Raw genomic sequence first — 23025 nt, 5'->3', positions numbered from 1 at the left:
TTTTTACATCCCGCTTCAAAGCAGTGATGTATCGTAATTGTCAGCGTTTGTGTGTTCGTCCGTCTACGCACCAAATATCTTCGCAACCGTTGCAGACAGAAAGATGAAACAAAAAGCACATTACTCGGGTGGCATAGGGGATGAAAATGAGATGATGACCTTGACCTTGAGAAAACTAGGTCAAGGTGAAATTTCAACTTTTGTGCACGCAGGAACCAGTTAAGATAGAAAGACAAGGGAGAAGGCCAATATGAGTAAGACGATAGATCAACGCTAGTGCTTTGATCTATTGTCAAAGCACTATGAAAGTAGGTGGGAGCACTAGATTGGATCTTTCACCTATGCAAGTAGTTCAGGGTCAAATTTTGAATTCAGGGGTGTCACGGGATGTTGCAGTCTCTGACTGCATTGCCCCAAGGGGATGATAAAAGTATGTTTCTTCTTCTTCTTCTTCTTCTCTTTTTAAAACTTATGACTGACTGGACTTTTGTGAAGACTCACACAAAATCTAGAAAGGAGAAAAACCCGGTGAGCCCATTTGTGTCTGGAGTGCCTGAAAAACTGAGGGGGCTCTTCAACAGACACCCAATCTGTGTTTGTCAAGACAAAAGACCTAACATCACATAGCCAGAAGAACAACCTGCAGTTAAATGCACTGAGGAGTGCTCAGATCTCTGCTTCAGAGAAACCAAACAGGCTGTCAACAAATGCATGGCTCAACACCCGAGAGTCATCAGGACAGGATTCAGCAGGATTCCTACACTAAAGGAAGAAGGACACTCATTTCAGGACACCACTGTTCAGATTTTGGTCAGGGAGGTTATGTCAAAGTAGAGAAACCATCTCTGAATGTGGTGGGGGTCTGAGACATCATCCATCCCCTATATGCAATTAGTTCTTTTCAAAACTCCCCAAAACAACTATTCAACAGGTGAAGTGGCTCGTACTGATAAACCTCTGTTAGCATATGACGATTTGATGACGTTTTCAAAAAAACCCATTGACACACCCAGGCGCTCCTAACGACCTTTGTTGGCAACAGAAAAGTACAGAGCTGACAAAGGCTAGAAGCTGAGGCAACACCGACCCCCACCAGAACTGAAGAAAATAAGAAACCCCTTGCATGAGAGGTGAAACATCGTCAAGGAACTTTCTACAAGCCTATTGGATTGATTTTAATGCCCCTGGATAACCATGAACTGGATGAATGAGAACCTACACAGACAGCTTTACTAATAATACATTAATAACATTAACTTCATTAACTCATGAGCGATATTAATAATTGAATAATTTGGGACTGATAACCAGAATATTGAGATACTGGTGCAAGTACAGGTGCAGGTCAACACCAGTATTTAATACAGGAACATTAAAAATGTTGAAAGAAATTTTTTGTTTTTTGTTTTACAGAAAGTAGTGTTTCATTTTAGGTACTTGTATTTTTGTTTATATTTTTATATGCACATTTAATTTTATATTTTTTATTAAATTTTCAAATGTGTAATTTAAACCTTTTAATTTCGATATTATCTCCACAGAACAAACGCATTTAAATGAGCATAATTTAATGCCTGGGTATGAAGTCATTGATTTTATTTCTACCCTTGTGACCTGTTATTTCTGTCTAAAGGTCTGGAAATCTGGAAATGAGGAGAGGAAATGTGATTAATGGATTCAATGTGACACAGCAAAGCAGGCCCTATGTGGATTGTGGCCAGCCTGATTTCTGGACAAGAGCTTAATAGGAAAATGTATCCCAGCTGATAATTGTACATTTCCTGCTCTATTCTGTCCTGTCCTCTCTGCTGTGCTGCACCTGCAGACAGTCACTGAAATAAATGTTACTGGAGCTCTGCAGTCAGTTCCTTAATCACATTTCCTTCCTTCTGGTCTGCTGGATATATCAAGACAGAGGAGAAGCAATGGCAAGTACACCACATGTCCCTGTGCGCCATGTTTTAAGATCTTTCAAAAATTACAGCTAATTTTTAAAAAAATACTTACAAAATGGAAACATATTGCAAAACTTTTCTTGACCCATTTTCTTAAAGTGTCATTTGATATATTTGTTAGTCCCAGTTCCTGACTTATTTTACATACTTTTCTCTCAAGTGAGAGTCTGAAATAGGATAATTCATTTCAGAATGCCTACGGTGAGTGATTTAATGACCCGGTTAAATTGTTATTGAACTACTAATTCACTTTATTTTTACCAGAGGCGCATAATCTAAATTCAGTGGTCTTAATTGATGAGGGAGCTGCTTGTTGAGTGTCTATAAAGAATAACAAAGATTAAAAGACCGACAAGACTCCAAAGGTTGTGCTGATATTAAATGCCCATCAGTTCACGCAGCTTAACTGCCCCCTGCTGGCAATTAGGTAGTATTACACCCCCAGGGACTTCGGACTGAAGGCCGGTTCACACGCCTCACCACATACTGTACACATTGATTTGATGAACTGTGACTGCTTTCCAAATAAGACAGCATTTTTATACTCCATTCGAAGGGAATGAAGATGCATTGGTAGAAGACGGAGCTGGCTGAAAAATAAAAAGGAAAGAAGCACTGCAGTGATGCAGTGACATTTTTTGCAATTGAACCCTTTATTGTGCTCTTTTATAAAAGCCCATGGTAATTGGTAATTGTTACTGGAAACACCATCGCTGAACAACTGGGAATAACTCGACAGCTGAAACAAATCTTTGGGCTAGAATAATGAATTCACATCACCATGAGAAGTGCTTCATGTGTAGTTTCTGGATAATTTAGAAATGGTGTTATTCCTCCTATTTTATTGACATGTTTATTGCACTTCACCCGACACCCCTCAACCCGTGAAGTGGTCTTCTCCCCTGAGTCCATCCTGACTCTCAACCTGTAAAAAAACATTGCTGAAGGAGGACTGAAATGAATGATCTCTGTTATTTATCATCCAAATTGTCAATTTACGTCATGTGATGAAACATATAAAAATTGGACTTTCTTTACTGTCAGTGTCATTAAAAATATCAGCTGTCCTTAATACTCACTACCAAGAACATTGTATGGTCTCTCTCTCTCTCTCTCTCTCTCTCTCTCTCTCTCTCTCTCTCTCTCTCTCTCTCTCTCTCTCTCTCCCTCCCCCTCTCCCTCATGTCATCACAGCTACCCCCTCTTATCTTCTCCCCTCACCAGAGCACTTTGCCACCACTCGAGCTCGTCTGTCTGTGTTGTCATCCTGTGGTAGTTCCTCCGAAACATAAAACCTCTCACAAAAGAAAGCGTAAGGTAAGTTTGCAAAAGTTTGTTTTTGTCTGTTTGTTTGCTTGTTTGTTTTCTTCCTTTTTATGAGTTTCTAAGTCCTCAACATGCAGTGCTTTCCAAATTATGGATTTGAAAAACAGGATTGCAGTGATGCATCTGTGAATTTTAGAAGTTCAAATATTTTGTCCGTCCTTCATCAGTTGCCTCCATTGTAGTGAAAGTATTGATGCAGCTAATTTTATAACTACTTTTCTAGCAGCGCTGAAAAACTAGAGATGAGAAAAAGAACTTTGAATATTTTGCAACAGTGCGGCAGAGAACAGTAATGACTCAAGAGGTTATTGGTACAACAGAACTGCGTGCCCGCAGCAGCGTAACCAATGCTTTCTTCTGATGTGTCCTGTCTTTAAGACGCCATCGTTTTTAGAAGTGATTGATTATTAAGAACTTAAGTCACGGTCATATCAAACAATATTTTATGTGTGTGTGTATATATATATATATATATATATATATATATATATATAAATTGTATATATATAAATTGTATATATATATATATATATATATATATATATATATATAAATTCATCACAAGGGAGTACAGAGAAAGCCTGAGGTGGTGTAATATCCACAGTGCATGCGCCTCTATGGCCCGCTGACAGATTGAGAAATATTGTCACTGATGTAATTTACTTCCACCATGCCTGCCTAAATATATTTTCTATGCTTTCATAAGCCACTGTCATATTTCTGAATAAAAACAGAAACAATGGTCGCTGGAAGCAGAATAAATAAACCTGAATGACAGATGTAGAGACGGGATTCGACTGAAAACGTAACCGACAGTCTGATACAGAGGATAGTAATCACATGCGGTCCATCATAAAAATCCACTACCTATCATCAGGCATTGTAATTCTGTCTCACAAAAATGCAATTTTTCCGACATTTCCTAACCTTTCCATCAAGATTAGAGTGATTTAATTGTTGTTTGTGGGATTTTGTCACCCATATATAAATATTCTCCACTCCCGCTTATGGTAGCATTACTTATTTTCATCAAACCCTCTCTCATCAGCTTCCTACACTTAGTGTAATCTATTGATTACACAGAGGTGATGCACTCTGCGGGAGATTGTCTCTGTCTTTGGTGACCTTCATCCTGTGATTTACTGTTCTGTTAATTTAAATCACCTTTAATACCAAAAGGGGGCAGTCTAAATCCTGTTAGAGGAGACTGTGTGATGACATTAAACACCCTCCTCCAGGAAACAGATTGCGCTTAAATATTCATTAGATTTGTGCATTCCAACATGCATAATCAAAAATAGTATGTGTTTCCATTGTTGTGAATCAAACCATCTGTTTTACATACAGTTGAATATTATATGATCTTAAATGAAATATTCCACATTGGGATTTAAATCTGTGTTTGGATCCAGGGTCGGTCATTTTTCCTTGACTGATGGTTTATTGCTCACTATAAAACATGATCTAGTCATGCAACTATCTCTTCAACATCAGCACCATCAGATACCGTAATGATCATTGTCATGTTGTCATGTTTGCCTTAATCTCCAAATGACTTTCTGTCATGCCTCACAAATGTTAATGCTCCTTTTAAGTGCTATGTTCAATATTGACAAGAGAGAAATGTCCTCGCATTTACTACTGCATCTGTTTCTCCACAGGAAGTTCCTGTCAAATCCACTCGATGTAAAAAAAAAAAAAAAGAAAGAAAGGGAAAAAGTTTATTAAACTGAAGGTTTGTCACAAATCAAATCATCAGATAATAATCCTGCAGTTTGTATCTTGCAGTCTTTGTTTGTTTTGTCTCATTTCCTTATTTCGGTTCATTTTTTGCATTTTATCATGAAGTAAAATTAAAAGTTTTTACCGGTTACTTCTCAGAAATTGCCAATCAGATAGAATGTTTTCAGAAAAACAAACTCAACACTTGACTTTAGAGTTGCATACAATAAATTTATTTGTTTCAGGAAAGCATTCAGCCTACAAACCTCCAATACAGCTCAGTTATTATGCTGACCCTGATAAAATGACTCCCCATCATGAAGACCCACCTCTAGAATTTGTGATTGTTTGGATTTAAGATTGTCATCCCCTTTTGATTAAGATAATTCCATTATTCATGATAAATTTAAACAAGTTATTTCCTAATTGAAGTGTAACACCCATCGATTCAGTAACAGTTGGAATGGAGGAAACGCCGACTCCCCTTTCTTTAGGACCCCCAGGAGCCAAAGAGAACGTCTCTTTAGGTACAGTATGCCTTTCATAGAAAGGAAAAAATCTTGCTAAAATAGATTTCAGTTGTCGGTGCTCCAGTGTGATTACTTTTCATCTCATTTTACTGGCAGCAGAAGGTTTGAGACGTTTGATCGAAATTGTTGTGATGTGTTGTTTTCCTCACAGTCAACAGGTCTTGTGAGAATCTGGGATGCTACATGGTCCTCAAGGATGCAGAGAAGCTTGCCATCGGCTCCATCTGTTTACTGGCGGGTCCCATCACCCTGCTGGAGAACGCCGTGGTCCTGGGGCTGATCGCTGCCACGGCCGCTCTGCGACAACGGCCCTCCTATCTGTTCATTGGCAGCCTGGCTCTGGCAGACGTCTTCGCCAGCTGCTTCTTCACCACCAGCTTCCTCGACTTCCACCTGTTTCGTCGCAGCGACGGTCCCATCGCCTACCTCTTTAAACTGGGTGGCGTCACCATGGCCTTCAGCAGCTCGGTAGGGAGTTTGCTCCTGACTGCTCTTGACCGTTACCTGTGCATCCACCAGGCTACCACCTATAAGGTGCTGCTGACCCGCCGGCGAGCCGTGCTGGGCCTGTTGATCCTCTGGAGTTCCACCATCTTCATTTCCCTCTTGCCTCTGATGGGTTGGAGGTGTCTCACGGGGTTAACCCCACCCTGCTCATCTCTATTCCCCTACATCAGCCACGGCTATCTGGCCAGCTGGACTAGTTTAATGTTGGTGCTTCTGGCTCTCATTTTGGGGGCGTATGTTCTCATTCTTTGTAAAGCCCACCGTCATGAGGCCTCCATGGCTAACATCCAGGGAGCGGCAGGGACAGGTCAAGCTCGTATGAGGATGGACATTCGGTTAGCGCGCACTTTTGGCCTCATTCTGCTCATACTCGTGTGCTGCTGGCTTCCCGCGCTCTCCTTCATGCTGGCGGACGTCTTTGTGGTCCTGACCCTCACCCAACAGAGGGCCTTTGCATTTTGCGGCACCCTCTGCCTGGTGAACTCTGCCGTCAACCCGCTGCTGTATGCGCTGCGCTGTCGGGAGCTCAGAGTTGAATTGCTGCGGCTGCAACGGAGTTTGTGTCGGGTTTCTGTTTGTAAAAAATCCACAAAGGATTTAACCCCAGAATTATCCTCAAAAGATGACAATAACTGTACCACAATATCAGAAGACGGGATGCCGGGGACCAGATCGACCCAACTTAATTCTGTTTCAGAAGTTGTGAGCAATCAGTAGCTGAACACAGGAGAATCTATCCACATACAGATGTGTCTGCGCTTATGTCTTAATGTACAAAGCAGACATTACTAAAATTAAGCAATAGAATGAAATGTAAAATATCTGTACGTAAGATCCATTCCTGTTATACGTACTGGAAAATAACCTCACCTTTTTGATTGTTATGTCAAGGCTTTAATAGTTAAGGCTATTAATTATAAAATGTAACTAAAATAACATAAAAATCTCTGACAGAAATTGTTTTGCTTGCAGTTCCACTGAGAAGACATTGACTGTTATTTGTGTCACCCTTACTTAACTTTGATTATAAACATGAGGAGCATTAACATAATATCATTTGATTTTTTAAAAATTCTTTTATTAGTGGAAGAACCAAGGATCCATAATAGATCCCATTCAACATAAATATTCTGATGTCTTTAAGCCAGGTAAAATACTTCATGTATATGTGGACTTTTTTCATGTGTTTGCAGTTTGACCTATAACCTTTGACCTTTGTGGCTCACATGTTTGTGTTTTAATGCTCTCACTGCTATCACGTATTATGTCCTTTGAAGTATTGATTTTTTTAAAATTGCTTTTTGTGCACCGCATAAAGAAGATGGAAATATTCAATTGACTGTTTCTCTTTGATGGTTAGTCCCTGAGCGAGCAGAAAAGAAGACCATGTGAGCTGCCCATGCCAACAGCGTGTGAATGCCACGAAACCACAAAAGCCTCGTGCACTGAAGGATTTCACACAATATTCACCACGTGAACCAAAGCAGTGTTGCTAAGGTAAATGGGACACGTGCCAGGAAGAGAATAAGCGTGAAACTAGAACACTCTTTACAATTGTCACAAGTAGCATCTGCAGAGTTAAAGAATACCAAATGTTCCATAATGTTTGCTGATCTTAGGTCAGGAGAAAATAGAACACATTTCTACCACAATAATTAAAAAATACCACGTTATATGTAGACTATAATTGTTTCTTTTAAGCAAATTCAATCAGCATTTTCCCTTACTTTCAAAGTGACAGGTCAACAAACTGATGCTTGATAGATTAGACAGACCAGATTACCAGGATGGTATTTGTTCCAAAAATTCAAAGCTTCAAAATATAAAATTTGCAATGTTTAAGTTTTTGTTGGTGAGGTTTTAGTGAGGTGCAATAAGATGTGTTGCACAATGAGGTAATATTTTTGATATTTGCCACTTTCACATAATGTCGGCGAACAATAAAAAAATGTCAGTGCAATGGCAATCAGCTAAAAAGCTTTGTATTTAGTTCTTTCTATCAAAATCCCAGTGTTTTTTTCTTTTTTTTTAAAAAACCCCCAACAACAATTTACCTTTCCTTAAATTAATTTACTTGACATATTAAAATGGTCATAGGAAAAACTGAATGTAGACTCCAACACATGTACACTAATGGGAAATGCGCCGTTCACGTTTCTGTTGTTTACACGCGTTCTCTCAGCGCTCATCGGTGACGTTGAACACCTTTAAAGGATTAAAGCTGTTTTGTCTAATATCGATATAATCTATATTTCAAGCCACATTGTGAAGTAGATGAAAGTTCTCTGAGAAAACAGTCCATCCCAAGGATTCCCCTCCGTTATCATCATTGTTCATTGTAAAAGGAATTAATGATTATAGCCACTATATTTGAATTTAGCTAGCAGGATAAAGACCAAACACAATTTGAAGTTTGTTAGCTTCTCAAAGACGGTAAGAACAAAACAAAAATAATTTTTCTACAGGTGAATATTAAAGTGTGAAGTATTGTTGTGGGCATTTGTCTGTTTCATCTCCAGAACCGATACGAGACATTTCGTGAACCTTCAATTTGAGTTCAACGGGTAGGATTCATAGTAATAGGGTAGTCTTGGGAAATAGTTATCTATAATTGGTAAATTAAAGAGCTAAAACGAAGTAGAACTCATATAAATAAATATTAATACATGTTTTTTCTACCAATTTCACATAAATTATAACTTGGAACAGTAAGAAAATGCGAAGTTATACACTATAATACTCTGACCACCCCCATATACGCTAATGGTACGGTCCACGCTGTGACGTTATAAAAATTCAGCAGGCAGGGCTGGTAGTTGGCTAACAACTCGAGAGAAGAAAATCCGTTGTTGTGGAGAGGAAGCGAGGGACGAGTGGAAATTCGAGGAGACTTAACGCGTTGAAATCGCGAGCATTGAGCCCAATTTTTTCGGGTGTTTTCCTCCATATTATCTTTTCCGTTTTGTTTAGCAAACATGGCTTGTGGAGCTACGTTAAAGCGATCGATGGAGTTTGAGGCCCTCCTCAGTCCCCAGTCTCCCAAGCGGAGAAGGTGCACTCCACTACCTGGGTCTCCCGGCACTCCGTCCCCGCAAAGATGCAACCTCCGTCCCCCAGTCGAGAGCCCCGTGCATGCGACGTCTCCTGCGACCATAGGAAGCGAACACAGACTCACCCCAGGTATGAAATTATGACAAAATATGACTTTTCCACTACGTTTCAGGGTGGGTGTCATGGGGGAGGGGGTTTGGGTGGAGTGAAATGGATAACGTTAGCTTGCTAGTTTAGAAAATCAGAATGGGGGTTGGAGGCTATCCGTTAGCCTTGCTAAGCTAACGTCAGGAAAGGGAACATCGTCGCTTTGACATGGACGTCTCATTTTACGACTTTATAATTTATATCGTAATTTTTTTGTGGTTATTTTATCATAATCGACACACTCACACGACACCGGATGACTGTTACACTCCTGGTAGTTATTAGTTGCATATTGTCAACTAATTTTATTGTTGCCTAGTTAGCTTAGCAGTTAACTCACTTAAACGGTTGACTAGTCAAGTAAATGCCGGATATAAAATTATTTGCATAGCTAAATCTTTTTTTTTTTGCCGCTGGCTAATTTTAATTTGGCCGTGTTTCTATCTGCGTCAGTCTTGTCCGCACCATCGGTAGTTGTAGTATGGTATATCACGGTAATTACACCCTTTTTTGGGGGCTAATTTACGCGTCAATTTTCATGAAAACACGATTAAAGTAGAGTTTACTCTCAATTTAATATTTTTCGCCAGTTGGCCTTCATGAGAAAATAAATGGCACCACATCAGCCAGCTCACCACTGCAGGCTGTTAATTGGGAGCTGCATGGGTGATGTTCCTTGGCTTAAGTGCCACAATTGTCCTCCATCGAGGTGGGGGTTACCATAATGCACCACAAGCATTTCTTTTTCCTTTTCAGGCCTGGAGGGCATTGTGCATTTCTTTTATGTTTGTACTCTACCATTCACCAGGAATGTTTCCTTGCAAGAGTTGGATGGGTGCGGGGGCACACAAATAGAATAACTACCGAGATACCTTCACTGTCATCCGTTGAACATTCTTGTGTGTGCAAGTCATTTAGATTTGCCAGTATGTCAGTCATTGAAGCCTTACCCTAAAGCCTTTTTGAATTGGGATTATGGATTGCTGTACATGTTGAAATTTATAGATCCAAGTCATTGATGTGAAATGTGGTTTTTCCTGTACCTAGCTTAAGTTTTTCATGCTAGGGTTTGGAAATCTATTTATAAAAAAAATATTCCCCTGTTCCATTAAAATGTTTTTTTTTTTCAGCTCAAAATTCTATAGGTTCACTCACATGTATTCATTTGCCAGAATTGATCTGAAATGCCTGCGTGAATGTGGAAACCAAGTCATGGCATCCTTCATAGCTTCATAGTTTTCCTGTGGTATTGTGTTGCCACTCGTCCCCTCTTTTTAGATGGTTAAATCCATGGGTGGTTATAGATATCATTGTTTTTTTAATATTGAATGTCATCCATCAGTTTTCTCTAACGGTAGCAAACAAAAGCTGGGGCAAATGAGAGCCTACTGTTGCAAGACAGATAGGTAGCAACCTCCCTTATCTTTCTGTCTATTCTTGTCTGTCTTCAGTTTCAGTTGCAGCTCATGCAAGATTCACCTTCGGTACCGTTAAATAACTTGCATAGCATCATAGATGAAATTACATTCGGAGCTATTGGTACACGTTTTCTGTAAAGTGATAAACAAAGACCGCACAATCCCTATCTTTGGTGTATTCCAGTGTATAAAGGGCAATGGAATATATCTTATATTTGTATAAAAAGATGTTATTTGTTACCTAAGGGGAAATTCAGAAAGTGTTCCTGAAGAACTAGGAATTTAAGTGTATATATCTCGCTGCATTTGAATGTTATCCTTTTGAAAATAACAATTTTCTGAGCTGTCATCCTAGTAAGATTGGCATAATTTAGGAGTTCTTCTGTTTCTAAAAATGTTGGCTGCTTGCTGTAACAGATTCATGGTCAGGAACACATATTTTCCTCTCCCATTTAATGTTCTGACCATTTATGCAAACTCACTGACCTTTACAGTAGGGGATTCATAGCGCAGCTATGTTAATGCTGGTCCATGAAATGAATCTCTAGCGTTTACTTTTTCTCCAGGTAGCTTTTCTGAATATTATGTCCAGAATCCAACATTCCTTTTTGTGTGTGTGTTCTATTTCTTTCAAGGTCTGACACTCCAGATGAAGTACAGTGTAGCAGCTGCAAGGGTGAAAGTAATGTAGATTTATTTGCTGCAGACATGAACTCCAGACTTGAGTTCCTATCCTTACCTTTACCCAGAAAGAGGCACCTCCTGGGACGGGTGCTGCTAGCCTGCTTTTCCGCTGTGGCTTACCAAGTGAAAGCATTTTTTTATTTAACGAAAGGTCAGCTGTTATCCCTCCCACGGTCTCTACCCACACATGCTTTCCAGCTAGTTGGGGTTGCTTGTGTTGAGTAAGGCTGGGTGGTGCAGGCGAAGCACGTGGGTCTGACACTGCTGTGGTATCTCAAGGTAATTATTTCACAATGTAGATAGGATCTTCCACCCAGTTTTTCTCCTCACCCTGCCAGTCTGGGCTTGTGCTTGTGTAAAAGTCCCTGCTGTTGCATGTGAGTCTGGTATTTTCCTGAGTCACGCTGTAACCTAAAACTCTGGTAGGTCAAAGTTTAGGTATAAAACCAGAGTCGGCCTGCTTGGCTACATAAGGTTTGGTGGTGCTGTCTGAGGAAAACTAAGCTCTTGGACCAAAAGATGCTGTTGGAAGAGGAGTACGACTCCAGTGTCTTCTTGGGAGGCTGGGATAGAGCCTATTTTTGTTGAATATATTTGTACAATCAGTTTTCCAAAGTGGTTGTTTTGAAGCATTTAGAATGAATTCTGAATCCATAGCACATGATACACATGAACAATGACGATTGACAGTCAGTCATCTTTACTGTCAAGTGTACCATATATGCACAACATAAAGCACAAATGAAATTACAGTCCTCTCAGACCCACAGGCAGTAAAAAAAAACTAATGAAAGAACCGCTCTACCGGGAAAGAGGAGCCGCTGTGTGTGCAAGCGCCGCCATCCTATCCTATCCCAATAGGCAACAGATCCCAACAGAACCCTGCAGAGTAAGCATAAGCGTCAGTGGTGGGGAAATCTCCCTCATTGAGGAAGAAACTCTGGGCAGGACCAAGACTCTTCAGTCCTTGGTGACTTGAGTCTCTACAGATCTATTTAAGTTATTTGGTCATAATGTTGAAGGTATCACATTGCCGGTTCTTTCAGCTAATGCACTGCACTAGTTGAGCAGAATTTAGTAGCTGGTTTCATTTTTATATTGATTCCAAACAAGTTTTGCCAATATTAAATTGTTAACACTGGAAGGTGAAGTTAAATTGACCCCTGATACATCACCCCTGATACTTCCTGAGCACACAATCCTATTGTCTTGGAAGCTGAAAAGGATTGAGTCATCTTTGTTTTCTTTCCCACCCTCTTCAATCTATTCAGTTTTGCTTTCGCTGTTTGGCCTTGCTTAAGCTTTTTAGCAGAATCTCTCTCCGCTGTGTTACCCTGGCTCCGGAAGTCTGTGATTGACTGCTTGGCCCGGTTGTGGCATGGTCATTGTTGCCAAGCAACGCCCACGGTTTAGCTGCTAGCAGTTGGCAGAGCTGGAAGTGACAAGGCAGCAGGAGACTGTTTTCACATATCTGTCTGATATGCCAGTGAATAGTAATCGTCCACCCACAATGACTGTTCAACATTTGAACATACCTTGATTCAGAAGTTCTTCTGGTGGGCCCACCACTTGCTGGATTGGGGTTGGGTTGGGTATTTAGTTTAGAACGCCACCCAGACACCTCCCTGGGGAGGTATTTTGGGTATGTCCCACTGGGTGAAGACCCTGGGGTAGACCCAGGTCCCCTAGGAGGGATTGAATGTTTCTCAGATGATGGGAGAGAGGGAGGTTTTGTCTTCTCTCCTAACCTTGACCTGGATTTATGGAAGAAAGGGAATGGATAAATGATTCAGACATTGTATTTACAGCTTTTAATTTTAACGATTGCAGTACTACTCCTTGTTGAATAGTTTCACTCAATACTGCTGCCCTAAAGTACTCCCTCTGTTCAGACCCAAGTCTGCAGCTCTAGTTATGTACAGATCAATACTAAAAAGAAATCGGTTTTAGTTGTCTGCGGAGCTGATGTCGGGTTGTCTTGTCCCTACAGACTTTCCTCAGGAAAGTGATGAGTGTGGGCACCAAGACCTACGGTACCAGTGTTCCCTTCAAAACGGCAAAATTTCATTTCAGTCACTACATGCACAAATTCTTTAAGCACAAACTATACCACACTAACTCGACCTGGTTTTAACGCTTAAGAGTATTTTTTTTAACTTGACATGTTGGTCTATCCAGGCTGTATTGCTGTTTAGTCCATGCTTAGTGAAAGTAGATTAGGGGCTTCTTCATACACTTATGTATGCTGAGTTTTGTTCAAGGATTGATTTAGGATTTTAAACCAGATTTTCAGTGAGCATGGATTTAAGACTTTCAACAGCAACCCTAGACTTCTGTGTATCTTAAAGATATTTCATGTATAATCTGAATATTGGGCATTTTATCCTGGCAAATGACGTTGCTTACTGTCAAAGTTTTTGTAAAACAATTTTTCCATCAGACCTCCTTATTATGTTGGCCTGGGTGGCTGTTTCTTGGGGTGGGACTCTCATTGTCTCGCCAGTGACGTAGCTTTATTAATAGTGAAAAGCCCGGTTGGTAGCCGTACAGATTAGCCTTTTATTGTTGATGCTTTCAGAAGCCAAATTCCTCTCCTTCCAAAACAAGGTTGCCGATGAGTGGCCTCTAGCATCCTACCCCCACCCAAGATAAACAACCAGCGACTCCCCCAGATAGCGGTGTGACATGTGTAAACTTCACCCACTTTATGGATCATTGAACGATAAAGTCTCTCTTCAGCTGTTTGGGTAAGAGCTGAGGCTGTGGTGGTTTTCACTTTTTTTCCCAGGACTTTATTTTTTGCAGTGTTTTCCAAGCCTATCCAGGAGAAGTAATCACAACTGGCAAGCACTGGACATATTCATACTGTTAAACCATTGTTCAAGTTTCCCCTGTTGTACTTTTAACATTTTCTGTCCTTTGTGTCTGTTGCTTACAGAGCAGATCTTCCAGAACCTTCGTCAGGAGTACAGCCGGATCCAAAGGCGGCGGCAGCTGGAAGGAGCCTTCAACCAGACTGAGGCTGGTAACTCCAGCGAAGCCTCCAGCCCGAGTACCTCCAACGCTCCCAGCTCCCCTCCAGGTAAGGAAATGTACTGCTAGCTGTGTGCACGCACAAGCTGGTGTTCACGGCATTTAATCCAATGGTGGCCTCTTCTAATCGGGCACGTCTCTAGCATGTTTTATTATTTCATGTGCCAATAAGCAGCTACATGGGTGGTATTTATCTAGGCTTGATTCTCCTGTTATAGAAGCTATAGGATTGGTTTGAATATCTGCTGGTAAGGAGTTCTACTCCCGTAGAATTTGTTTCATGAATTTATCCTAATATCTGGAAGGAATTTAAACATTCTGAAAACCCTTTCGATTGGATCTCACTGAAGCTACAGGGTGCCTGAACAGTCATAACTCCAGATGTGACTTTTGACAGGTTTTCTTCTGGTAAAAGTGAACTGTGATCTGATCCAGAAAAGCAAACTAGACTTTTTGTATTGTGATTGATGGAATCATTCTTAAAAACGTCGGTAAGCATCTAATAGCTCACCCAACATCTTCCGATCTCTGATAAGGATCACCTCAATAAAACCATCTACATTCAAACCGACAGTCAAAAAAACTTTACTGCTGCGTGATGTCAGCTGGCAAAGGTGAGGGACGGGGGAGCGCAAGCTGTAAACCTGCACTTGGCTGCGTACCTATTTCTGGAGAGAACATTCCTGTCAACGTGACTTATTGCTGCAGATGGGAGTGATTCAGCCTCTTTCATAGTTGATGTGAACTTTGTTGCATAGGTGCCTCCAGGAAGGACCAGCCCTCGTTCACACTGAAGCAGGTGAGCTACCTGTGTGAGCGGCTGCTGAAAGACCACGAGGAGAAGATCCGAGAGGAGTACGAACAGATCCTTAACACAAAACTTGCAGGTATGAATACAAATAAAATTAGAAAGCCACTCTCGTATGCTGATCACCAGTTCAGTCCTCTGTCCCATCCGGCGTTCATCATCCTCACCTTCAACCGCCTTTCTTTCAGAACAATATGAATCTTTTGTGAAATTCACACAAGACCAGATCATGCGAAGATACGGAGCCCGACCTGCTAGTTGTAAGTGTGGTTTTCAAAATGACTTAAGCAAAGGCATCATAATGTTGAGATATTGAGGACGATGTGATGGTTGCACTCATCCACATCATCGCCGCTTTTGTGTTTCAGATGTCTCCTGAACTGTCATCAACTGAGGTCCCAACGTCCTGTGGAGTTTGGCTGCTCTTCTACTGCCCTCTTCCACACCATTTTCATTTTATTTAGCAATTATTATTTTTTTAGCCCTTCAATTGAAACTGTTTGGGTGTCATGGTTTATCCTGTTTTTTTTAGATCCAAAATCTGAATCCTTGCTTTTAAACGATTGCTGCTGGCCAAAAGTTAGAATCTGAAGGATAAACTACATATGAAGCCCACCACCTTTTTGTCTTTTGCTTTTTTTTTTTTTTACCCTTTTTTTTCTTGTTAATATACTCTTCCTGAAAATCCTGCCTGAAGCAGATCTGTGTCAGATATCTTGCCGGCGCTGTAGAAAAAGCTTATTGGCTCATGTTATCATTCTGTATAACCTTCCAGCAGCTGTATGTAAAGGCTCCCGCTTCTGACGTTGTCCGTTTTTTTTTTTTCTTGCCCACTTCCCTCCCTTCCCTATCATGACTCTTTACCTGAGAATGTGGATTTTTCTCCCTTTTGAAGAAAATTAAAGTTCTGTGATTCAAATCTGTCGTCTTTGTTTCGTGTAGACATGCATTCAACACACACACACACACACACACACACACGCATTCCCGCTGTCAGAGTTTATGTGTATTTGCACATCTGTGGTGATGGAATGAAAATTATTTCATCACTGGAGTTTATTTTGTACCACCAATGCTTTCAAACCCGTGTTCGATCAAATTATGCTGCAACGCATGTGGAAGCCAACACACTGGATTGCAGCGCCCCCCTGTGGACATGTAAGGCAACGAGATTTAAATATGGGTATTAAACCCATCTTGAAAGCGCAGCCCATGAAAAGATTTTATTTCCCACATTTCCTGAGTGTGTCTGTGGGTGGAGGGTAAGGGGGGGGGGGGGGCGTCTGCTCAGCTGCGCTGCATTTGCGACTTCCTTTGTTGGTGACGTCACGTATCCCAGGTGTGGCATCGGGAACAGGTAAGCTGTTATGGCGCGGCTGTTGCAGACGCGAATGTCTTGATAGGATTTAGTGAAACCGAGCGGTGGCTGAGAGGAAGAGGCGAACACTAGAGAGTTGTTTGGGTCGAGGAAGGAAGTTTGCTGCAGGAAAAGCAACGACAGGGATATAATTATCTCTAAGTGCTTTTTTTTTTTCTCCGACCTCCACCAGAACGATCGGGTTTTTGTTTTTTTCCAGGCTCTCCTCGGGCTGTGTGAACATATGGAGGACTGGTGCCGAACGCGTTATTATCGAGCGTTGAACCGCATGGATTGAATGTCTTTTAAGATTTCATTCTGAAATTAGTTGGGTGGAATTAGTATTTATGCGTTTGGGACCTGTCGGAACTTGCGGTACCCGTCCTGTCGAAGAATAAGGTGAGTCTGGCTGAATTATTCATATCATGAAACAAAAGTTTATTGTTAGTCAAGTCTGGGATCAACAACACAAAGTCTTGTCATCAGCTACGCCCCGTCACAGGATACACTAATGACAACTTGAACTAGTCCGCGTTATGTCTCCTGTTAATGTCTCCTGTTTAGATTCACGTCCAGGTATGGAAGTATTATTTAAATCATGGTTATTCCCAGTCCGGGTCTTAAAAGAGGAAGTAATCCTGTTTCACTATCTAGAGTGTAAGACTTTATTCTTCTTGTCCATTTCTCTTGATCAAGGTTTTATTAATAAACATTTTTCAGTTTTAATGCAAACAAGTTCCACCAGACACTATTTAAATCTATTTAATTTACATTTAATTCGAGGATCAGACAAGTATACAACAAAAAAAAACATTTAAAATGTCTATTTTGCTTAAAAATACAACTGAAAAGATCATTTATCTTACATACTGGTAATTTTGCAGTGTTGCAGCAGCAAGAAGGTAAAGATATCAAACGTCTGTAACAAAAGAGCAACACGTGAATATAGAAATAAGTAAAGACCTTTAATCAGTCTGAAGCTAAGATTTTTCCGGCCTGACTTTATTTGACTGTTGCTCAGACAACACATTTTTTTGAAAACCTGGCCTGAAGGAATCATGACTACCAGTTTTTCTACTGACAGATGAATCCATCATGTTGGAGTCGTAGCTTTCAGACAGCAAACTGAATACCAGGAAATGAAAAGTATTTACTTAAATTGCTGTTAAAAGTCGTGCTAAAATGTAATATTACCATAATACTAAAATCTTCTCAGTGTAAACATGAGATCAAATCTCTTCAATGCACTGGATCTTAATGTCTGCGCGGTCCTTCATCTGAATGTGTGATCCATCCTGCAGGGTCTGGACCAGAGATGGAAGAGATCGACCTGGAGCAGCAGGAGCCGTTTCCTGTGGACCGTGATGGCAGACCGTTCCGGGGCGGAAAGGACGAGCCTGATGGTGAGAGAAAGTTGGGATGTTGTGAGAAGTTCCAGCTCTCTGTCTCCAAATGGATGCTTCCGGAGGATTCTCGCAGCAAGTACCTGGAGAGGGCCAACTGCTGCCCTCCTCCCATCTTCATCATCCTCATCAGTATTGCAGAGGTAGATCTCCCCTGAATGCACATGACACACATGTTGTATAAGTACTGGGACGCTCCGTATAGATTCAGCCATCCAATTAATACGCAAAGCCTACATTTGGTTTGGTCTCTGCCTGGGAGTTAATTACTGTATGGATTGGCTGCAGTTGTATTTATTACAAAAGATATTTTGGTGACGTTCTAAAGGCCGGGTATGGACGGGGATTTCTCACTCTGACTGCTTCTAACGGTCCAAAGATGTGTGAATTAATACATTTTTCAGTCCTGTGATAAACTGGCGTCCTGTTCAGTGTATGATGTAAGACACGTGTCAAACTCGTGGGCCACATTTGGCCCACGACAGCATAAAAGGTCATAGTGTCTAAAAATAAATAGGTCATAAGTGGGCTTTGGTTGACCAAAAACTACATTTCCCACAGTGCAGTAATTAAGCCCATTTTAAAATTGACAAAAACAAATGTCCGGAGCTACTCAGACATACAACGTGTTTAAAATGTTGTTTTTATGATATGTCTCTTACTTAAAAGTGTTTGCGTGTGTTTTGTGCTCTCCATCAGCTGGCCGTGTTCATCTACTACGCTGTGTGGAAGCCTCAGAAGCAGTGGGTGACTTTGGAGGAAGGCATCTGGAAGAGCAACCTCACTTACAAGCCTGAGCACAGGCAGGAAGCGTGGCGATTCATCTCCTACATGTTTGTCCATGCCGGGTAAGCGTCTGCGGGACTTTTGGGATGCTTTAACTACAATACGAAAGCCCTGAGCAATCGTAATATGGGAGTAAATATCAGTCGGGTTTGGATTCCATTGTGTGGGCATTTGAATCCGAAGAGCGTAACCGTTGCACCTCTTTTCTGGCGTTGGCGTGTTTCATCATGATTCCGAAACTGCCCCACTCTGTTGCCACATCACTCCGTGTTAGACTTCTTTAACAGTTGCAAAGGCAAATCATGTAAAGCTTAGCAAATCCGCTACTGAGAAGAGGACCAGGAAGTTGTTTCCTGTGTTGCAGGAACATCTGTCAAAACACTTTGAGGTCATGTGATGTGGCAAACAGGGCAGTCTGAAGAATCATGAGTACATAAACCACGGGAAGGCAGGAAATCTAAAAATCATGACCGCACAGAGGCTCATGGGAAAAACAAGATTAGTCACAGTGAGTTGTCAGCGCTGACTGGATGACACTTAGCAGGCCGGCTCTCTTTCATGTGCATGTAAGAATGAAAACCAGATTTAAACGCGCGTGACCTTTAATTCTTTGTGAAATCCAGTGAGATCAAAAAAAGACGGTCGCCATAGCTACACATTAAGAATCTCAGACGTGAAGCGCAAGCAGCATGTAAAAAAAGAAAATTCCCACAAAAACAAACACTTGATCATTATCATTATTATTACAAAAGTAAAGATGACTCTTTTGTTTTATTCCACGATGGTGGTCGAGCACATTCTGCTGATTCAGCACGTCTGCCCTTTCTGCAGTGTGGAGCACATCGTGGGGAACCTGGTGATACAGCTGATGCTGGGAATCCCGCTGGAACTGGTCCACAAGGGCTTTGAAGTGGGAATGGTTTACATGGCAGGAGTCCTGGCAGGTAAGCATCACCTTTGCCACCCCCCCACCCACCCATATTTCTTTCAGAAAAGCCTTTGACTGTAAAATAAATCATTTTTTTCTTTTTTTTTTCTGTTTAGGTTCTTTGTGCAGCTCCATCTTTGACCCTCTCAGCGCCCTGGTGGGGGCTTCTGGGGGGGTTTACGCCCTAGTAGGAGGATATTTTATGAACGCAGTGGTGGTAAATTTTACACTCATTCAATCTGTTAGATTTTAAGATATGCTGACCTGGTATTATTCTTAACAGCCGGTGACTGTTTCGATTCTCAGAATTTCCGAGAGATGATCCCTCTCCTCGGAGTGTTTCGTATCCTCATCATAGTGATATTTGGTACGCTCTAATTGTGTTTTCACCTTATGTTATTTAAAAAAAACAAAAAACAACTTGTTAAACTTCACTGTTTTTACCCTGCAGTCGGGCTTGACTTTGGATTTGCCTTCTACAGAAGATTTGGCAGCGACGACGCAGGTTTGAAGGTATGAACCGTCTTCCTTTTACTAAACAGCTGAACCTTTCCACGTATACAGAATAGAGTTCATCCAGCTAGCCTCCCCCCCAGCATGACAGATCTTTGGTGTTACTTTAATTTGCTTGTGGCTAATGACATCAGTAGCTCTTGTTGGGACTTGACTAACCGTGCACACACGAAGACTCACAACAAATTTAAAATATTTCATCTGCATCTGCATTTAAATCTGACTTTAGTTTATGTTCTTGAAAAGAATCAAACAGTGCATAGCATCTTCTTCCTGTTCACTGAAGCTTAGCTATGTATTAAACTGATCGCTAGATTCGAAAAACTTGATTCCAGTTCCCTTCTCCTTCTTGTTATCTCCTTTTCTTGGAACCGTCTTGTAATTTCTTTTGTAGCTGTTGAACTTGTCTTGCAGGTTTATTGGTTGTTCACCACATTTCATTGAGGTCAGATGTCAGCATTTGAGGGTCAGCGCTCAATGATTCCCTCTGAAACCAAGTCTTTCCTACTTTTTACCTCCTAGGTATCCTTCGTTGCTCACTTTGGAGGTATTATGGCCGGGATGACCATCGGGTACGTCTTCTTCAGCGCTTATAACAAGAAGCTACTCAAAGACCCTCGTTTCTGGCTGTGCATAGTTGGCTACGCAGCATTTCTGCTCTTTGCTGTGCTCTACAACATATTCCTGTCGCCGGCGTCGTAGGACCAACTAAACGGTTCTGAAACTGCATGAGACAAACAGAACGCTCACTGATGTGTTCAGGGACTTTGTGAATGTCGTGCACATTTGTTATAAATCAGAATTTTCTGCTGAAGTTTTGCATTCAGGGTGCCTCTCGCTGTTAACGTGGCCTTAGAAACATTTTTGAACTGAGTTAGATGCGATATGCAGTCAGTAACTGACATTTGTCATGTTTTCTGTGTTTGAGTGTTCTTTTAATATGATTTTTAGATAGTTGTGTTCTTCTCATGATGATCACATGATCAAGAAGCACTGATGGGCGGTTTTACGGCACGGATAAGAGGGAATGATTTTATAAAGATGGGGAGGGGGGGGTTTAAATGATCCTGTTATTAGGGTTTGGCTTAATGCCCTGATATTGTTGCAGCAACATTTTGTCAACAGGATGTGGCTAGTCACATGTGTTATAATGTCTATTTTTATTTCCTGTGCACTCACAAAAGCTTTATTTTAGCATATGGTCATCTACCTTGAACAACATCAGCTGGGAAAAAAAAAACTGGTTGGTGTCGTACGGAATTTTTAGTTAAGTTACAGTTTAGTTTGTAAGTCTGTAAATGAAAACTTCATATTAATGTTGTGCATCCGGTGACAATGGGACATTGGGTACTGACTCATTCAGAAAGGTGCTGCTCTAGGATCCACAGGTGAACTACGACCAGAGACTTCACGCTCATGGTCCTGCATTTCCACAGCTTCATTAAGTTTGATTTTAATAAAATGTTCAGTAGTTTTTTTCATTTGTTTAATATGAATAGTGATTTTTTCTGATGACAGGAAAGTCAACTTACAGTTTTCCAATAATGCCTCAAACAACGGATATCACGTCTGTAGCAGTCATGGACTGCTTTTTTTATTTTACAGCGTGTGAAATTCCACGGTTTCAGCCCGTCGGTATAAATCAGAGCGTTAATATTCAATTATGATGACTTGACCCTGAAACATTGTGAAATGTTATGTTGCCTTAAATAGTAGAGCAGCTGAGAACTCAGACATCCCTGCTGGGACATGGAAAAACAAGATTTGTCTTTGTGGTTTGAATGTTTACTGTTAAACTGACTCTATTGAATTATGATCGAAACTGTGTGGTTTCACATAGTTCACATATATTGCCTTAAAATACTGGAAATCACACTGGGATTTTAGATTTATTAATATTAAATACTTTGTGTTCTACTAATTTAGCTAGACCACAAGCACTGGACTGCATCTGTCAGAGAAGACCCTCTCTAGATCTTATATTTACGATATGATTAATAATGCAATTGTAATAATGTTCACAAAAGTTTATTAAACTAATCCTTAAATGATTATTCTTCCCTTTATTTAATGATGTTGACGTCCCACACCAGTGGATCCTTTTTCCGCTGGGAAACAAGGAGTTGCTTTGACAGACAGTAAAGCAAAAAGATGTCCAGAGGCTGAATACAAGTGGAAATTGATTGCAATGATTGGAGGAAAATGAAAGGGGAAACAACAGAGGGATTTGCCCCACCCTCCTCTAAAATCAGCCTCAATCCTGCTCTGCTGGGCAGAATGACAGAAGAAAAGGGTTACACATATCACAACAATCAATGGTTTGTGGTTGTGACATCATGTTATTCAGATGTATTTATAATTGAAAGAAAACTCATTTGTTATGATAGATTTCTTGTAAATGGGATAAAACAATGCCTGACAAGAGAACTCGATTACATGCAGAGAGGAGCAGCAGAGTATGAAATCGGACATGATGACTCATTGACCCTTAAGCTATAGTAGAAAACTATTGATCGCACAAAGCCTGTGTGGATTACTGATTGGTATTGATATTGAGGCTATTGCAGCCACACTGATTATTTCCTTGTCTGTACTTGCATGTAATCTGGATGCTGTTTGTTTACACCCGCACCTGATACGGACACCTAAATAAACCACAAAACATACGTGAGGTTACATTTCCCCTGTGAAAGTATGCATTTCATTGATTCATTCATTTTCTCATTTTCTATACTGTTTTCTCCACTTTCGTGGGTCACGGGGGTTGCTGGAGTTATTATCATGAAGCAGAGAGATACTCCGGACATGTTGCCAGTGCAGCGTGCATTTCAAAAAGTTTAAATGGTGCATCCAACAA

At 40.9% G+C, this 23025-nt stretch overlaps 3 protein-coding genes across 5 annotated transcripts; all 3 read left to right on the top strand.

Moving 5' to 3' along the window:
• Positions 1-5022: 5022 nt before the first annotated feature.
• Positions 5023-7927, top strand: cnr2 (cannabinoid receptor 2). The gene is made up of 2 exons (XM_068323914.1): positions 5023-5530; positions 5685-7927. The coding sequence occupies exons 1-2, from the start codon at positions 5467-5469 to the stop codon at positions 6755-6757; spliced, it is 1137 nt and encodes a 378-aa protein (XP_068180015.1). The 5' UTR covers positions 5023-5466; the 3' UTR covers positions 6758-7927.
• Positions 7928-8849: 922 nt separating this feature from the next.
• akirin1 (akirin 1) lies at positions 8850-16298 on the top strand. Its single transcript, XM_068324558.1, has 5 exons — positions 8850-9220; positions 14279-14422; positions 15132-15260; positions 15370-15441; positions 15550-16298. Exons 1-5 carry the CDS (start codon positions 9016-9018, stop codon positions 15558-15560), a joined length of 561 nt encoding a protein of 186 aa, XP_068180659.1. The 5' UTR covers positions 8850-9015; the 3' UTR covers positions 15561-16298.
• Positions 16299-16456: 158 nt separating this feature from the next.
• rhbdl2 (rhomboid, veinlet-like 2 (Drosophila)) lies at positions 16457-22867 on the top strand. 3 transcript variants are annotated; one of them, XM_068323590.1, is made up of 9 exons: positions 16545-16937; positions 17623-17684; positions 17840-18084; positions 18641-18789; positions 19559-19671; positions 19772-19872; positions 19962-20022; positions 20107-20168; positions 20691-22867. In XM_068323590.1, the coding sequence occupies exons 2-9, from the start codon at positions 17678-17680 to the stop codon at positions 20868-20870; spliced, it is 918 nt and encodes a 305-aa protein (XP_068179691.1). In that variant the 5' UTR covers positions 16545-16937; positions 17623-17677; the 3' UTR covers positions 20871-22867. The 3 variants fall into 3 exon arrangements, with proteins under 3 accessions (XP_068179693.1, XP_068179691.1, XP_068179692.1); XM_068323592.1 differs by lacking the exons at positions 16545-16937; positions 17623-17684 and adding an exon at positions 16457-16538 and having other exon boundaries at positions 20691-22866; XM_068323591.1 differs by lacking the exon at positions 17623-17684 and having other exon boundaries at positions 20691-22865.
• Positions 22868-23025: the final 158 nt, after the last annotated feature.

The sequence above is a fragment of the Antennarius striatus genome, chromosome 9, assembly GCF_040054535.1.
Source record: "Antennarius striatus isolate MH-2024 chromosome 9, ASM4005453v1, whole genome shotgun sequence".
NCBI classification, from domain to species: domain Eukaryota; kingdom Metazoa; phylum Chordata; class Actinopteri; order Lophiiformes; family Antennariidae; genus Antennarius; species Antennarius striatus.
The sequence above is the reverse complement of the archived record's forward strand: the minus strand, read 5'-3'. Positions and strand labels throughout refer to the sequence as shown.